Source organism: Haliaeetus leucocephalus, unplaced genomic scaffold, assembly GCF_000737465.1.
Source record: "Haliaeetus leucocephalus isolate CR32 unplaced genomic scaffold, Haliaeetus_leucocephalus-4.0 Scaffold587, whole genome shotgun sequence".
Classification (NCBI taxonomy): Eukaryota; Metazoa; Chordata; class Aves; order Accipitriformes; family Accipitridae; genus Haliaeetus; species Haliaeetus leucocephalus.
In genome coordinates, this window is record NW_010973023.1 from 6,618,757 (window position 1) to 6,632,915 (window position 14,159).

Consider the following 14,159-nt stretch of genomic DNA (forward strand, 5'->3'; position numbering starts at 1 on the left):
TACAAGCTGGCAGCTCTGCCTGTGGCAGGTGCAGTCATTGGTGGAGTGGTGGGGGGTCCTATTGGTCTCCTTGCAGGCTTCAAAGTGGCAGGAATTGCAGCTGCACTTGGTGGTGGGATTTTGGGTTTCACAGGTGGAAAATTGATACAAAGAAGAAAAAAAAAAATGATTGAGCAGGTCTCTTCCAGCTGTCCAGAGCTTTCTCGCCAAAGTGCCAAAAAATCCAGCTGAAGTATTAGAATCATTATGACTAGGAACAAAAGCGTAGTAGGCGCGCTAATGACAGACTTGCAGCCTTATGCTTTAAATACAAGGCTGAGTTATGTGAATTTTGACAGCAGTACTGCTACTTGGGAGAGGTTAAACAGTATTTCTCTTTTCAGATGTGGTGACATCATTGACAATTATATGGATAACTTTTAATTATAAAATCCTTAGGTGAGCTATGTGCACAGCTGTAATGATGGGTGATGGGTGCTTCATGCCAAATTTGCACATGTGTCTTGCAGACAATACAGAGATAGTTGGAAAACACTAGTGCTTTCCCATGGGTGCCACCCAAAAGCTGGAGCTTTTATTATAGAGCTCCAAAGAAAAGGAAATAAGTTCCATCTATCTTTCATGGTCATAGTACTTTAAGTTTACTTTCATTTATCTGGAATCCCAAACTCCTCCTGTGTATACCCCCAGGGTATGACTGACTATGCCTGTTCAATAACACGCAGGGAAGTGTTAGCTGCCATAAGAAAAGATGAAAATGCTGGGTGAGCAATGTGGAAAAAAACCTTATGTATATCCCACATCTGCCTCCATGAGCCAAATCAGATCAGCCTTATAAACAGCTTTTCCTCTTTTTCAGGTACTTTTTAAAAAAAAAAAAATTGTTAATCCCTCATCTTGTTCAAAGTGTAGTTAAGAATTAAACAATCTAAGCAGCAACCCAGCAGGACTGCTACTGGAGAATAATTAATTTTCCATGGCTGTTCAACTCCTTGGCTTGTCCTGAGAACACCGTACAGGATGAAGTGCCAAGCTCTGGCATTCTGAGCCTGAAGCCTCAGTTTACTCAGCAGTGCTTACTGCTAGATGTTGCCCTTGCTTCTCATCTCCTGTCACCAACAGTGCTCTGGTGGGAGAGCTAAATCGCTTCCCTGGAAGCGGTGCCACAGCCAGGCCCACACCCTCAAGGGTGGCATTAGGCACCAGGTCAAAGGATGGTGAAGCAGTGAGGCTCTTTAAATGGTGCCAGTGGCAGCTGACATCCCCAGATGAAGGGAGTATTTTGAAAATGTCAACTTGATACTGTTTACAGTAAGTAAACCATGCTTGTTTGGGTCAGCTGCACACCTCTTGCATACTGTTCAGTTCCCAAACATCTCCTTCCACCCACACTGCAGAGTGGCTTCTCAGCCTTCTCAAGATTTTGGGATATGCTGTAGAGCCTGTACAGGGTGAGGTGCTGCTAGTGCTTTTGCTAGCCTTTTATAGTGGATGCCTGTTATTCTTGCCATCCTTATTTTGCTGCTTAAGCAACCTTTTGCTTCTGAAACTTCCATTGTTAAATACAGAAGCATTAATGTGTTTTTATTGCCACATAATCGTACTGTTGTCACATAATCTACTATTCAGCACATGGTCCTACCTCCATCCCTCCAGGACAATTCCCACACTATTGCTGCTGCTGTTTGGGGGAACAGAAATTGAGGTTGGGAAGCTGCTTTTTAAAGTTTTTAGATTGTTCAATTCATCCTGAGCTCTGCTTGAGTCCAGTTTTATTAGGTGAACACTGAAGTCAGTGTTTAGTGATAAGGCTCCCTAGCAGGGAACACTGTATAAGGAGCATACTGTAGAAAGAGCTCCCTTTTAGTAACCAGTACTTTGATGTCATCTTTGGAAATAACTGTCTACTAATGACAGATGATAGGTTTTTGTGCCTAGAGACACTGTAAGCAACTGTTAGTTACAGCACAAATATCTTTTTCTGAACAGTTCTTCCTTATTACTTTTAAAATATGATTGAAATTGCATTGTGTCTATTTTAAGTAGGTCTGAGGCTCAGGGAAGCAACGTGTGCAAGAATAGCTTTCAGAAGTAATCGCAAACATTGTCAAAACTGTATGTGTTAAAGCCACAGTGCCTACATCTGTAAAATCAGCTGGAGTGGAAAACATGACCCAAGTAATTCAGCTCATTTGCTCGTGTCAAGCAAAAAGCACTTTTCTTTAAATGCATCTACTTTGGACGTAAACACGTTTAATGAGCTTGTAACAACTTCATACTAAGGCTGTTCATTCCTTTGATTTGTAATTTCTACATTTAAAGGAAGAAACTAAGAAAAACAAAGTCTTCTTAATCAGAAACTGTGGTTGATTCTTTGTATGATTTTAAAAAGCCATGTCTGCTTTCCTGCTGTATGCTTTGAAACCTTGTGCATTTAAATGACAGCAGCCACATCAGACACATCGTGGACTCCACCCTGTCCCCCCAAGCTGGACTAATGCCAGGACAATCTAAATTCATAAAACTGAATTCCTGCTACGGTTTATACAAATACAGCTTGGTCTGCACTCATTTTATGAAATGTCTAGCACAAAACCTATTCTTCTTCCTTGCATCTTTAAGGAAGCAATTTCAAAACATTGTGTATACACTAGACTTAGGAGACTATTATTTAAGCTATGATTTTTTAAAATAGGTGGGTTATTTACATACGTGAAGAAACATGGGCATCTGAGTAACCGAACTAGCATTTAAAATGCTAGGCATGTTAGACAGAAGGAATGCAAGAAACGGATAAGTCTTTCAGACCAAATAAAAGCTTTTGCCTATGAGACTGGTTGTAGCATTTATTGAGAACATTGGGGTTTATTTCCTTCCAGCATCTAAAAGATTAATCCCTCAAAAATTTTATATTATTGAAATAATTGCATAACCAAGATTTAAGAATCCTGTATTGAGTTACACATGCTTCAGCTATTGAAATATTTACATTGACTGAAATTAACACAAGTTCTTGAAGTGTTGCATGCATCTAGTAACTTGTACACATATGCTAGCTCAGAAATGGACTCCTTAAGTTCAATTAAAGAGAGTTTGGAATGGTTTTGTTCCACACAGGCATAACGCTAATATTGTTTGACAACTTCCCATGAAAGCCTCAGGAAGTGTTGAAGGTTGAATGGTTACAACCATTGATGTAGATGATCAGAGTTGAAGGGCTCAGTTTGAAACACATGTCCCATTTTGTCCAGTGCTTGCTCTCTCTAGACGAATTCTCTGTATCATCAGATACTTAAAAGCTCAAGTGATACTCAACATCACGTGAGGCAAGCATACCTAGACTGCAGCTGTTCAACCTTCTGCTTGCAAACAGAAAAATCACTTGAATGAAAGTTGGTACACAGCCAGGTCAATGGTCATCAAGAACCCAGGAGAATCAAGTCCAACTCCAATGAATACACAATGAAATGACTTGAGTGAGTAACTGTGATGACTGATAAAACTTTTACATCTAATTGCCTACATAGCACTAGGATGCCAAAGCTCTGGGAAGAAGTCCTTACTCAGAAAAGAAACTTGGATTAAGGAGTGGCAGAGGGGGTTTCTCTCTCTCACTTTCTAGCTGAAAGCACCAGCCACTAGACTGTTGAGTGTATGATGAGGTAGCATCTTTCTCCAGAAAGAGGTTTAGATGTCTTCCACCAAACAGCATTTATAATTAAGATCCTAAGGAAAAATAGGAACCTCAGAGGACTAAGATGAGTACCTGTAGGCACCATGCTGGAATTGAGTAAAATTTCAGGTGCCTGAACAACTCCAGAAGTTCTGTAGCACCACCTGCAGATAACAAGTGGCAGACTTAAAACCAGACCCTGCTCACATCTTTAGATTCCAGCTGGAAGGTGGTATGACTCAGCTGCCAAAAATGCTTGATTTGGCATGAGATGGTGAATGGGACAGGAGAAGACCTGGCTTTCCAGCACTTAGCGTGCACTCCAAAATGCAGATTCACAAAACTGACAAAAAAGCATGCCTGTAAACAAAATCTTGTAATACGCTTTTAGCTACCAATTCTGCATCTGCTCAGTTAGCTGTAGCATGGTGGTGGTTGGTACTAGCAACCCTCTGCTCAGAATCACACCCTAGGCAGCTCATGTGCCTGTTGCTGCAGGGGCTTGATTCAGCAGGCTCTCTTGAGATCAGTGTTTGCCACAGCTGCACAGGACCATGTCAGTCTTCTGCCAATAACCAAGTAGGTGGCCTCTAGCTGAGAGGCAAAAGGAATCCTGAGCTGTGAGCTGCGGAAGCTGGGGCACTCACTGAAGTAAATGTGAACCCAGTAGTCCACCTATCCAAAGAACAAGCTTGCTGCTAAGGACACTAAGCCTTGGGGACCCAAGTCATGGACTGGATTCTTTGCAGCAAGCATATTAAACAAATCCAACAGTAATTCATCTCCAGCAATACACCCCAAATTAACATATTTTTCCATCTTAACAGTTTCTATATGTTTATCTCACCAAGCAGCTTGAAGATTCATTGGAGAAAAGCCCATATTCTGGTATTACGCACAACGGAAAAGCCCACAAGGAAAGTAGTAATTCCTTCTTCAGAGCAGAATTCAAAGAATATGCAATAAATAAGGCACAAGCCAGACAAAAAGAGTAACAGAAAATTTGCAGTGGTTGTTCGGAAGGTAAATGTCTGCGAGGAAGGCAGGGACCAAAAGAAAAAAAAAAAGAGAAAAAAAAGACTAATACAGAAGTTAAATTAAGACTGACACAACTAAGATGGCAGTCCACCCCTACCCCTCTCCTACTTTGAAGGGTTTCCAACATTCATGTTCTTTTAACACAACCATGTGTGTAATATAACAATCTTAATTCCAGGAAACCAGAGCAGGTCAATACAGTCCTTTCATTCAAAGTACAGCCATTATCATGAAACTTTTCCTTTACTTGCTTGGTATTTTAATAGTCAGAATTGTTTAATTGCTTAGACATTTGCACCCAGTAAAGCACCACACGAGATTCTGTAAAACTTTAATTTATTCCCCTCCCAAGTATCCAGAATAGAAGACCCTCTTAAGTTGGAGAAAAATGTGACAAAGAAATAGATTACCAGGATAGCTGTTCACATGAAGAAGAAAAAGCACATACTACCAAGGTTACACAGAAAACAACCCAAAAGTCCTATTTAATGGGATAGTGCAAGTTAACAGCATGTCTCTGGCAAGGATACCTTCATTTGGATTATAAAAGTTTTACAGAACAGAGTTAGATCAAGAGTCTGGATGGGTCTCTGATATTTTACTATAGCATTAGGAACATACTGTTTGAAAGATGCTGTACAGAATGACCCACCAAACAAATGTATTTACAAGCCTGGGGAGAAAAAAAATTATTTTTCAGTTTATTCAAAATAAAAATACACATAGAATTATGAAAATATAGGTTTACTATTTCCACCACACAAGTCAATGCTGCTGTCTGAAAGGCTTGCAAGATTATTTCAAGTTTTAAAGTTCATCTTTTTCCCTCAATAAGGTGTACCTATGTTCACTGGGTGCCAGTTTCTGGAATGAGCTCTCTGGTGGGCTGCTTGCTAAATCCTGAATTGGCTGAAAAACAGAACAAACAGTAAATTGTTTGTTAGACTCATTTTAATAATCAATCACACTTCCATTAAATGAACTTCTAACATTAATTATGAGAGTGCACGAATCTCCAGCATTCTCACAAATTGAGGTTTGGGGTTTTTTTTGGAAGGCACATTGTAAGTCCCAAATAGGTGGGATACACATGCACACATACATTCATTCATTAAATACCATCAGTCAGGGATATTCCTTCTGTTGGCACATCTCAAAGGTAACAGCCATCACACAAGTTTCTGTACAAGTGACTTAGAAGTATTGCAAATGCACCCCACTGTATATTTGAGTCTGTCTACCATTTGCTTTGAAGATATTCTAGTTTGTGTGCTGTTTTTTGAGATACACCAGGGCAAAAGTGTCATTGCTGCAAAAATATTTTAGAATTCATTTTCTATGGAAACTAAAAAAAAAAACCACCCAAACAAACATGCAATTCAAGGGACATACATGACCTAGGACAGCAGCCTCCAGTTTAGTTAAGGCCAGTATTTCCCTCGCACGTGCGTACGCATCTTCACAAGCTGGCAGGATGCCATACGGACATGAGAAGGGAAACATCCCAGGTTTGGTGTGTTTTTTTCAAGGAAGAACGGAGACAAGAGCAAGCCTGCAGTTCTAGGCAACGAGCCCGTGCCCAGATAGGCAGCAGGATCCAGGGGCTCGGCAGCCTTCCTCCCTCCCTGGCCAGGCCTCCTCTACATTGCAATTGCCTCAAGAGCGTCTCTTCCTCACGCACGCCTGTCTTGGTTTGAGTTGACCGACTGCCTGACTTATGCCTCAGTCTCTAGCCCTGTTTTCTGCATCTCCTCCTGTTGACTTGCAGTCTGGTTGCTCAATGAATTCCTGAGAAACACAGGGAGTTACCAGTTAAATGAATTACTGCTGAGACAATTCAGCCCGCCTGTTTTCACTGCCAGTCATGACAACATTCAAAAGCAGTCATTCTCCTGGCCCAAGGCAAGCCCTCCAGAGCTTTCACGCTTTTAAATCTTTTAACTTTGAGCAGGGCAACAGGAGGCTGCACAGCTTAGCACACTGCCGCCCTTGCCACATCCCACAGATGACCAGGAAAATGAGCCTGTAGCCATAAATCGTTTCTGTCCCTTACCCACGGGTTCTGGGATGGCCCAAGGCACCCCAACACAAGGGCACCAGGTCTCCTCTGGAACCCATATGGCTCTTTGAGCCCTAGACAATGCAACGTATAACTTAAGAGGTGTGTAAAAAAGGTTGCCTGACAGGCTGTTACATTCACACTTTTCAGCATGACACCAAGCATATGAGCCGAGTGGTGTTGTCAAGAAGATACAAGGCTGATCAAGACACAGAAGACTGGGCTGAGTAGAGGGAATCAAGGCTGGTAATGTCCTTTCTTTTCTGCCTCTTGTATTAAACTAAACACTGAGGTGCTCCTTTGTCTGGAGAAGGATCTAGTAGTTGTGTTCCTGAAAAGATCCCAGGAGTAACTTCCAGGCATGTAATTACGCAGCATGACAACCTTTGAGCAGGAAAGTGAGGAGTCCAAACTGACAAATGCAGCCTGTGACCACTATTAATGCTGCTTGTTAACTGCATTAATAAAAATTATAAACCCTATTACCACTTATCAGTCTTTTGTTGATGCTCTAATAATCTGCCTCCTGCTTAGATTGGTGACTATGCGTAAATATATAAAACAATCAACTGGTGTTTCCCTTTAGAAGCACCCTCTCAGTGTGTCGTGTGGGAAATAATGCATCTATAATGTATCATCAGTTTTTGCACTGAAATCACATGAGAACGTAAGACTAGCTCTATGAGCTCAGAACAGTCATCTAACCCAAGATCTTCTGTTTCAGTGGAGAAAATATATATTCTTATACTCTTCCCTTATTCAAGGCAAACAGGTACCATACTTCCCCCTAATGCTCTCCCTGCCTTTACCCAAAGGAATTTAAAGGAAGAGCCAAGCCAAAGTGGCAACATTATGCTTCTATAAACAGATTTCTTTTTCGGGAGACTGAAGTTAAAAGTACACACATATTAGAAAGTACAGCTCTGACAAGGAGTAAAAAAAGGTCTTTATTAAATGGCCAAGTTAAATGTATTTGTTGTAACCTTACCTGACCAGGTGCTACATCAGTTGGATCAGGGCCGTGATGAAACTCTCTATGCAATTTTCCAGAATGCAAGTCTAGTACAAATTGCTTCAGTTTACCTGGAACTCTGGAACAAATCCAACAGAAACACCCACATGTTTACTACAAGTTAAGTCCAAACACAGAAGATTTAAAGTGCACTGTTTAGAGTAGCCAACTTCTGTTTATCTAGCACACTATGTCCACTTCTAGGTGATTAATAGAGGACAGGAAGCCAAATGGTTTGTTAAAGTATCCTACCAGCTTCTTTTTCTTTCCACTGTCTCCTGAGAACACAGCAAGTACTTCATCTTTTCAATAACTCCCACAGAGTTGTACTAGCCGATAACTTCATTGTATACTCACTTCAGCTCCCCACTAACCATAATGTAAGAGGGAACAGCGGGTTCCAAATGCACAGTTTACAGATACAAATGACAGTTGGGTAGCGGTATTGACAAAACATCTTTGAAAGGCTCTCTAGTGCCTGAGCAACTGCATATACACTAGCGATAAGCACTAAGAGGATATCAATGTAAATCTAATCTGAGATCATCTACTGTCACCCACAGCAAACGTGCTAAACTACAGCATCCAATTTTACTTGTGAAATGTCAAATAGACTAAAAAGCTTAAAATGAAGAATTGATCTAATAAATATTAAAGATGAGATAAAAAACTATAACGTGAGCACTATGCATGCAATCAAAAGGTAAAGTATGAATGGAGACAGGTTTTGCAGGGAGCCTTTCATCAGACCAATGACTACATTTAGGAAAGAGGGACAAAGTGTGGTTAGACAGGCTATTAGCAATATTTCAGATCACCAGAAAACTCTGTGGATAAAACGTAATACAATAAGAGTCAGAGGCCATCACTACAGCAACGTCTCTAACTAATCAGTATTGCTGTGGTACTTTGAGGGGTTTCTTCCCTTCCCAGTTAAGATCAGGAATTGGTGCTGATGGAGGGAAGGGGGTTCATTCTAGCCCAGTTGTAGGGAGAGCAGAATCCCCTGCTTTACCTTGGGCTCCTGCTCTTTTCTAGGTCAGGCACACTGCTGGAGACATTCCCCTCCAACCCCTCCTAATGCAGCAAGGGCATTTGGTGCCTACAGCCTCTTGTAACTGGACCAGTTCTTGCTGAGAAACTACAACTGATCTGTTGAACACTCCCTGCAATCGTTTCCAACCTGGAACAGCAGGATGAATAGGGCCAGGTGGCGAAAGCATGAGGACAAAATATTGGGTGGTGGTCTCATTTGCCTATGAAGTGGCTATTCTCAAAAAAAGACAACTCCCTAAAGAGAGAGGAAATTTTAGTGGGCCAGTTCTGGAAGTACCATATCCAAACCCTACTGGTTGGTGGCAGCACTGAGATTACAAGAGACAGTCTGGGGCCAGTTTGTAAGAGTCCAGAAAATGTACTAAAGTGGCAGAAGTCCTTGCAGGTAGATGAAAGTCTCAGAATTAAGATTTTATGTATTATAAAAAAAACCCAACAACAACAAACCAACCAACAAAACCAAAACAAAAATCCAAACCACACACACACACACACACAAAAGAGTATCACCCCAGGAGCTCCAAGCTCTCCTTGTTTCCAAACTGTTTGTTATGTATTTCTAAGTATCAGCTCAATCTCCTAGAGTAAGGTTGAATAATTATTTATCATTAAGCAACTGTCTACAATCCTGACATCACTCACTCTCTTCTTCATTTGTATGTAACAACTGGTATACAAACAACCAAGTAGCTTTTATTATTCTGATAGTGTTTCACAGAAACAGAACATGTAAGAAACATAACAGGAAAGTCTAAACTAAACATCTCTATTCCCCTATGAGAGATATTAATTTATTTTAGGGCTATTTCAAAAGTGACAATAAAAAGAGTGATTTTGAAATGCAAATATCCCACGATTTTTTTTTAAAGCCCTGGCATGTGCGGTCAACATGATCTTCCAAAGAAACAGGAACACAGGGAGAAAAGTAGTCACTATCAGTGTTTCCACATACATAGCTTTAGATATTTGAAAAGCACCATTTGGGATACATCAAACAGGGACTACATTTTAAGAATAAGCCTGTGGAGAATTATGGGGAGAAGCTAGGTTTGAACCCTTCTTCCAAATGTCAACATTTCAGGTAGAAAAATGCCTGCTAGAATGGCAGAATTAGACATGGGGTTACGTTCACATTGCATGCTAAGTCTGAGCTTTGAATCCTTGGCTTTAACAAAAATGAAATACCCTGAGTTTTTAAAAGTACAAATGGGCAAAAATTATGAATGGGCAGAAGTTCAAGTCTCAAAGCCTAGGCATCTAACCAGGACTTCAGAAGCAGTGTATATGCAGGCACCTCCTTTGAGGTAGAAACTGGAATTTTAACAAACAACCTGAAGACAAAGACAGAATGCTTGTCTCATGCTGAAAGTCCCTGAAGATAACGTTTACACATCTTAACTCCTCAACTGAACTACAGGAGACAGAACATCTGCTTCCAAGGCAGTACAAGATAAAGAGATAGAGACTGATGTAAGCGGATTATCAAAGTGGCATTTCGCCTAAGCACCCTGATACTTCTCTCTCACGTATTTTATCCAGATAACATGCCAATAATCAGCCATTTTCCAAGCTACATGTGGAAAATTTCAGAAACCCATGCAACAAGGATTTCTCCGCCAGCTTTCCGAGTTTAGACTAATGCAGGGAGACTGGAATTGCACAGCAGGAAAAACCAAACCAGCAGGCTGGGAATTCTTACATGGTGCATTTTATGGTAATTATTGCATAACACAGCACTTACACATTCCATGTAGTATTTTAAACCTTTTAAAGTTAATTGATATACCTAGATCACCACTAAAAATACCATGCCAGGTTCCAAATGACTAACCACTATGGAAAATAGCAAAACTTTGAAATAAAAGAACGGCATCTAAAAACTTAATGTGAGATTCTCTTCTTGCATAAAGCAATGCACCTCCATTTAAACAATGGCTTCACACCAATTCATATTGCTTTAAGGTTCTGACACTGAATCGCACATAGGCAGCCTTACCTATCCTAGATTTGTTCATCTTCCTATCATAGTACTGATTAAAATACGAGCACGTCTTTTACTTTGTTCTTCTCAAATTAAAATGCACAAAGAAAAATACTTACGACAAGTCACTGAAGTCTGGAAAGACATACATGTGCCTAAAGCTATCAATGGCAATAACAGGGCAGTCTGCTGGAGTCTTCTGAATATGGAGGAGTGGGTGCCTGAATTTATCGCAGTCAGCATGGAGGAAGTTTATTGTACCTTAAAATTGTGAGCAGACAAAAATCCATGTTAATATTTTTTTATTATTACCTTGAAACCCTAAACACTTTCATAAGTATTACAAAGGTGGAGATATTAGATAGATACAACATGCAAAACTTGAAAATAGATTTAAACAACTAACACCCCCAAAATAATGGATTTTCTTAAAGTGTTTTTGGCCAGAACGCAAACTGAAGTTTTGTTTAATGCCCTCTCAAACTGCATGAAGTCATTTAGACAACAAGGATTTCTGAAACAGTTACTTACTAATAAATTGTGTATCTATTTAAATCATTTCCACAGGAGTTGGTCCTCACTGTCAAAAGTACATAAAGCCCTTCGGTCGCAAGAGCTTTAAAGCTAGGATGCTGTTTGGTCTTTGCTTCCACACTACTAAGCTTGTCTGAAAAAAATTATACCAGTAAAAACAAGAAGTAGCAGGAGTTACTACAAACCTTTTTCACTTATTAACTGACGTGCAACCTCCTGTTGGAACTTCTCTAAACTCTCCAAGTCATCTTTCATGTGGAAAAGTATGAGAAAAGGAAGGCCTTCTTCTGTCAGTTCCTGCACAGAAAACAAATGACAAATCTCAATTCTTCCGTTTCTTAAGGGCACTCAAGTAAGTGATTCCAGCAATTTTAAAATTCAGTGAGATCTCTACTTTAAAAACAGTTGAAAGAACAGGACTAAAGATGTTAACTGTTGACTCTTCATCTAAGATACCCGAGTGATACAGTTAACTATGTTTCCTTTCTCTGTATCATACACAGCAGAAAAAGGATGAAGGTATTTCATTGTCAACATTTCAGGAAGAGATACACCTGCACTGGAATACTTGCTCAGAAGAAATAATCCAATTCTGAGAAAACACATCATCTTCATGGAAACAGCAATAAGGCCTGAACAGCATGGTATTAAACACTAAGAAAAGCCGAGGGTGTATTCTAGACCTGGTCCTAGCTTGGCTCATATAATAAGTTGGTGTTTTCTTAGCATAACACAATGAATGAATATCTGTAAACAACTCCATCCTAAAAGAAAAAAAAAAGAAGAAGAAAAAAGAAAATGCAGAAGCTAATGACATAGCTGTATCAGTTATGATCAAGTTCTGCTCTTTTGCCAGTAAGTGTGTCCTGACTGGTCATCTGTGTAACACCATTATGAAATTCAAAGGTTAGTATATTACTAAAATTGATGAAGAAATGAAAACCACCTTTGCTGGACAGGGAAGCTTTAGTTCCTCATAGAAATGCGTTCTTGCAGCTCGAGTGCCTTTTAAAGATCTCTGTCCAGGGACAGATAAATAGAAACTCCTTGAATAATTTATTCAGGATTTTTCTTTTACTCAAAACCCAAACAAAACACGAACAACTTGTATTTTCTTGCTTCAAAAGTGATTTTTAGGCACCTTTGAACATCAGCTCAACTCGCTAGAGCCCAGTTGAAGAAATAATCATTTTTCAGTAACAAATGCCTACAGTCTTGCCAATCCTTCATTTGCACAACTGGTGTACAAGCAAGTGCTGCTATTTCTTTGATTCTAGCCTGTATCAGAATAAAATCTATGCTTTTTGAGAAAGATAGCACTCGTTGGTTCTGCCACCAAATAGAATAGTTTCTTCAGATATTTTCAATCTGCAGTAAGTTGGAAGAAATACTTTCCATACAAGTAGGCAGCCAGCTACATAGTGTATATGATATGGCTGTCATTCTCCCTTAAACCAAGTCTGTCAGCTAAGTTGAAGCTTGGTCTTTTAACAGCAGCTTGAAAAGATCCTCATAACGTCAGTGCTCTTGATGAAATCCAAGCTTCCTAATCCATCCCTAAACCAACCACTAATCACATTTGGTCATTCTTATTTTTACACACACGAATTTGGCTGGGTCTCAGTCTCCTCTCCTATTAGAGGATGGGAAAAAGTCTGTTTCGTACCACTACGATTATGGCTCCGTTTCCTCACTCATTTCAGCAGGTACATTTCCAGAGGGAGAACTCCCAAAGAGAGTTTGGTATTCCGGCTCTAAGCTCCCCTCTTGTTTGCAAGCAGCTAAAAGGACAACCTTGGTTTCAATATCTGCACGTGATGAGTTGTATTCACAAGATCGATTCACCTCCAAACAGGTTGTTAGGACAGCTAGCTTGAAAGTCTTGCTAATTTTGGCCCTGTTTCTATAAAGTACCTTCGTTTGCTTTTCTATTCCAGCTTTCACAGTATGTCTTACTGATAAGGATGTGGCAAGTGGAATAGCTATTTCATTTGCCTTGGACTGCTCCCTCAAAAGCTACTGTCTCATTTGGCACTGAGTATCAAAAGATTTTTCATTAGATCTGAGCTTCCCACATTTTTTCTGTCTGCCTTTGAGAAACTTTTTACCCTTTCAAAAACTTACAGTTCAGCACCACCATTAGACCACATGGTTCATTATATTCATACAACATAAAACTAAACAGACTGATTACAGGTTAAACAGTGATTTCTTCTGAATGATACGACTGATCCCAACCGCCTTTTCTTGTCAAGTACAGGGACTGCCTTTCAAATGGACAGTCTTCTCAAACAGAAGACCTTGCTTCAGAGTTCAATTACTGTGTATTGTCTAAAGTCACAATGATGAACTCTGCTCAGATCAGGCACTTTCCTGGCTAGACTGCCCATGACACTTACCAGATAATGAAAACATTAAGAAAGAAAATGAGGGAAAAATCTACCAGCAGTTTACAGGGGCCAATTTTGATTTTAAAAATTGACTTTGAAGTCAGTAGTAGAAATTGTTGTCTTTACCTTATTTATATGGTATTCTAGTACCATAAACACAGCTTAACAGTCATAGCACTTCATATTTTTACCCTGTAATATTGTGCAGTATGCATTAAGAGCCCATTTAAATACCATAGGATTTCAGCAGGCAGAAGTATCTCAATTTTGGCATGTTTAAATTTGTTTGGGTACTGGCAGCACTGAAATTTTTAAACAAATGTTGCTAGGCAAAATGTCACATTGGAATTGTAAATATCTGCCTAAGCAAAGAGGAATCAAGGGTTGAGAGAACAACCAGAAAAACCGTGACACAA

At 39.9% G+C, this 14,159-nt stretch overlaps 2 protein-coding genes across 7 annotated transcripts in view; one reads left to right on the forward strand and one right to left on the reverse strand.

Annotated features, from left to right (window-relative positions):
• The window catches only part of STX17 (syntaxin 17), a 36,927-nt gene extending 34,258 nt beyond the window's left edge, over positions 1–2,669 (forward strand). For 4 of the 6 annotated variants that reach the window (XM_010577962.1, XM_010577961.1, XM_010577964.1 and 1 more), the window contains one exon: positions 1–2,668. This exon is cut by the window's left edge and continues 1 nt beyond it. In XM_010577962.1, coding sequence (XP_010576264.1) covers positions 1–231 — 231 coding nt within the window. In that variant the 3' untranslated portion in view covers positions 232–2,668. The other 2 variants (XM_010577966.1, XM_010577960.1) reach the window with 2 other exon arrangements.
• The window catches only part of ERP44 (endoplasmic reticulum protein 44), a 58,711-nt gene continuing 45,424 nt past the window's right edge, over positions 873–14,159 (reverse strand). Inside the window, exons 9-12 of the mRNA XM_010577959.1 lie at positions 11,539–11,650; positions 10,939–11,080; positions 7,759–7,861; positions 873–5,620 (exon numbers count right to left, since the gene is read on the reverse strand). Of these exons, the coding sequence (XP_010576261.1) occupies positions 5,519–5,620; positions 7,759–7,861; positions 10,939–11,080; positions 11,539–11,650 (459 nt within the window). The 3' untranslated portion in view covers positions 873–5,518. The remainder of the gene's footprint in view (positions 5,621–7,758; positions 7,862–10,938; positions 11,081–11,538; positions 11,651–14,159) is intronic.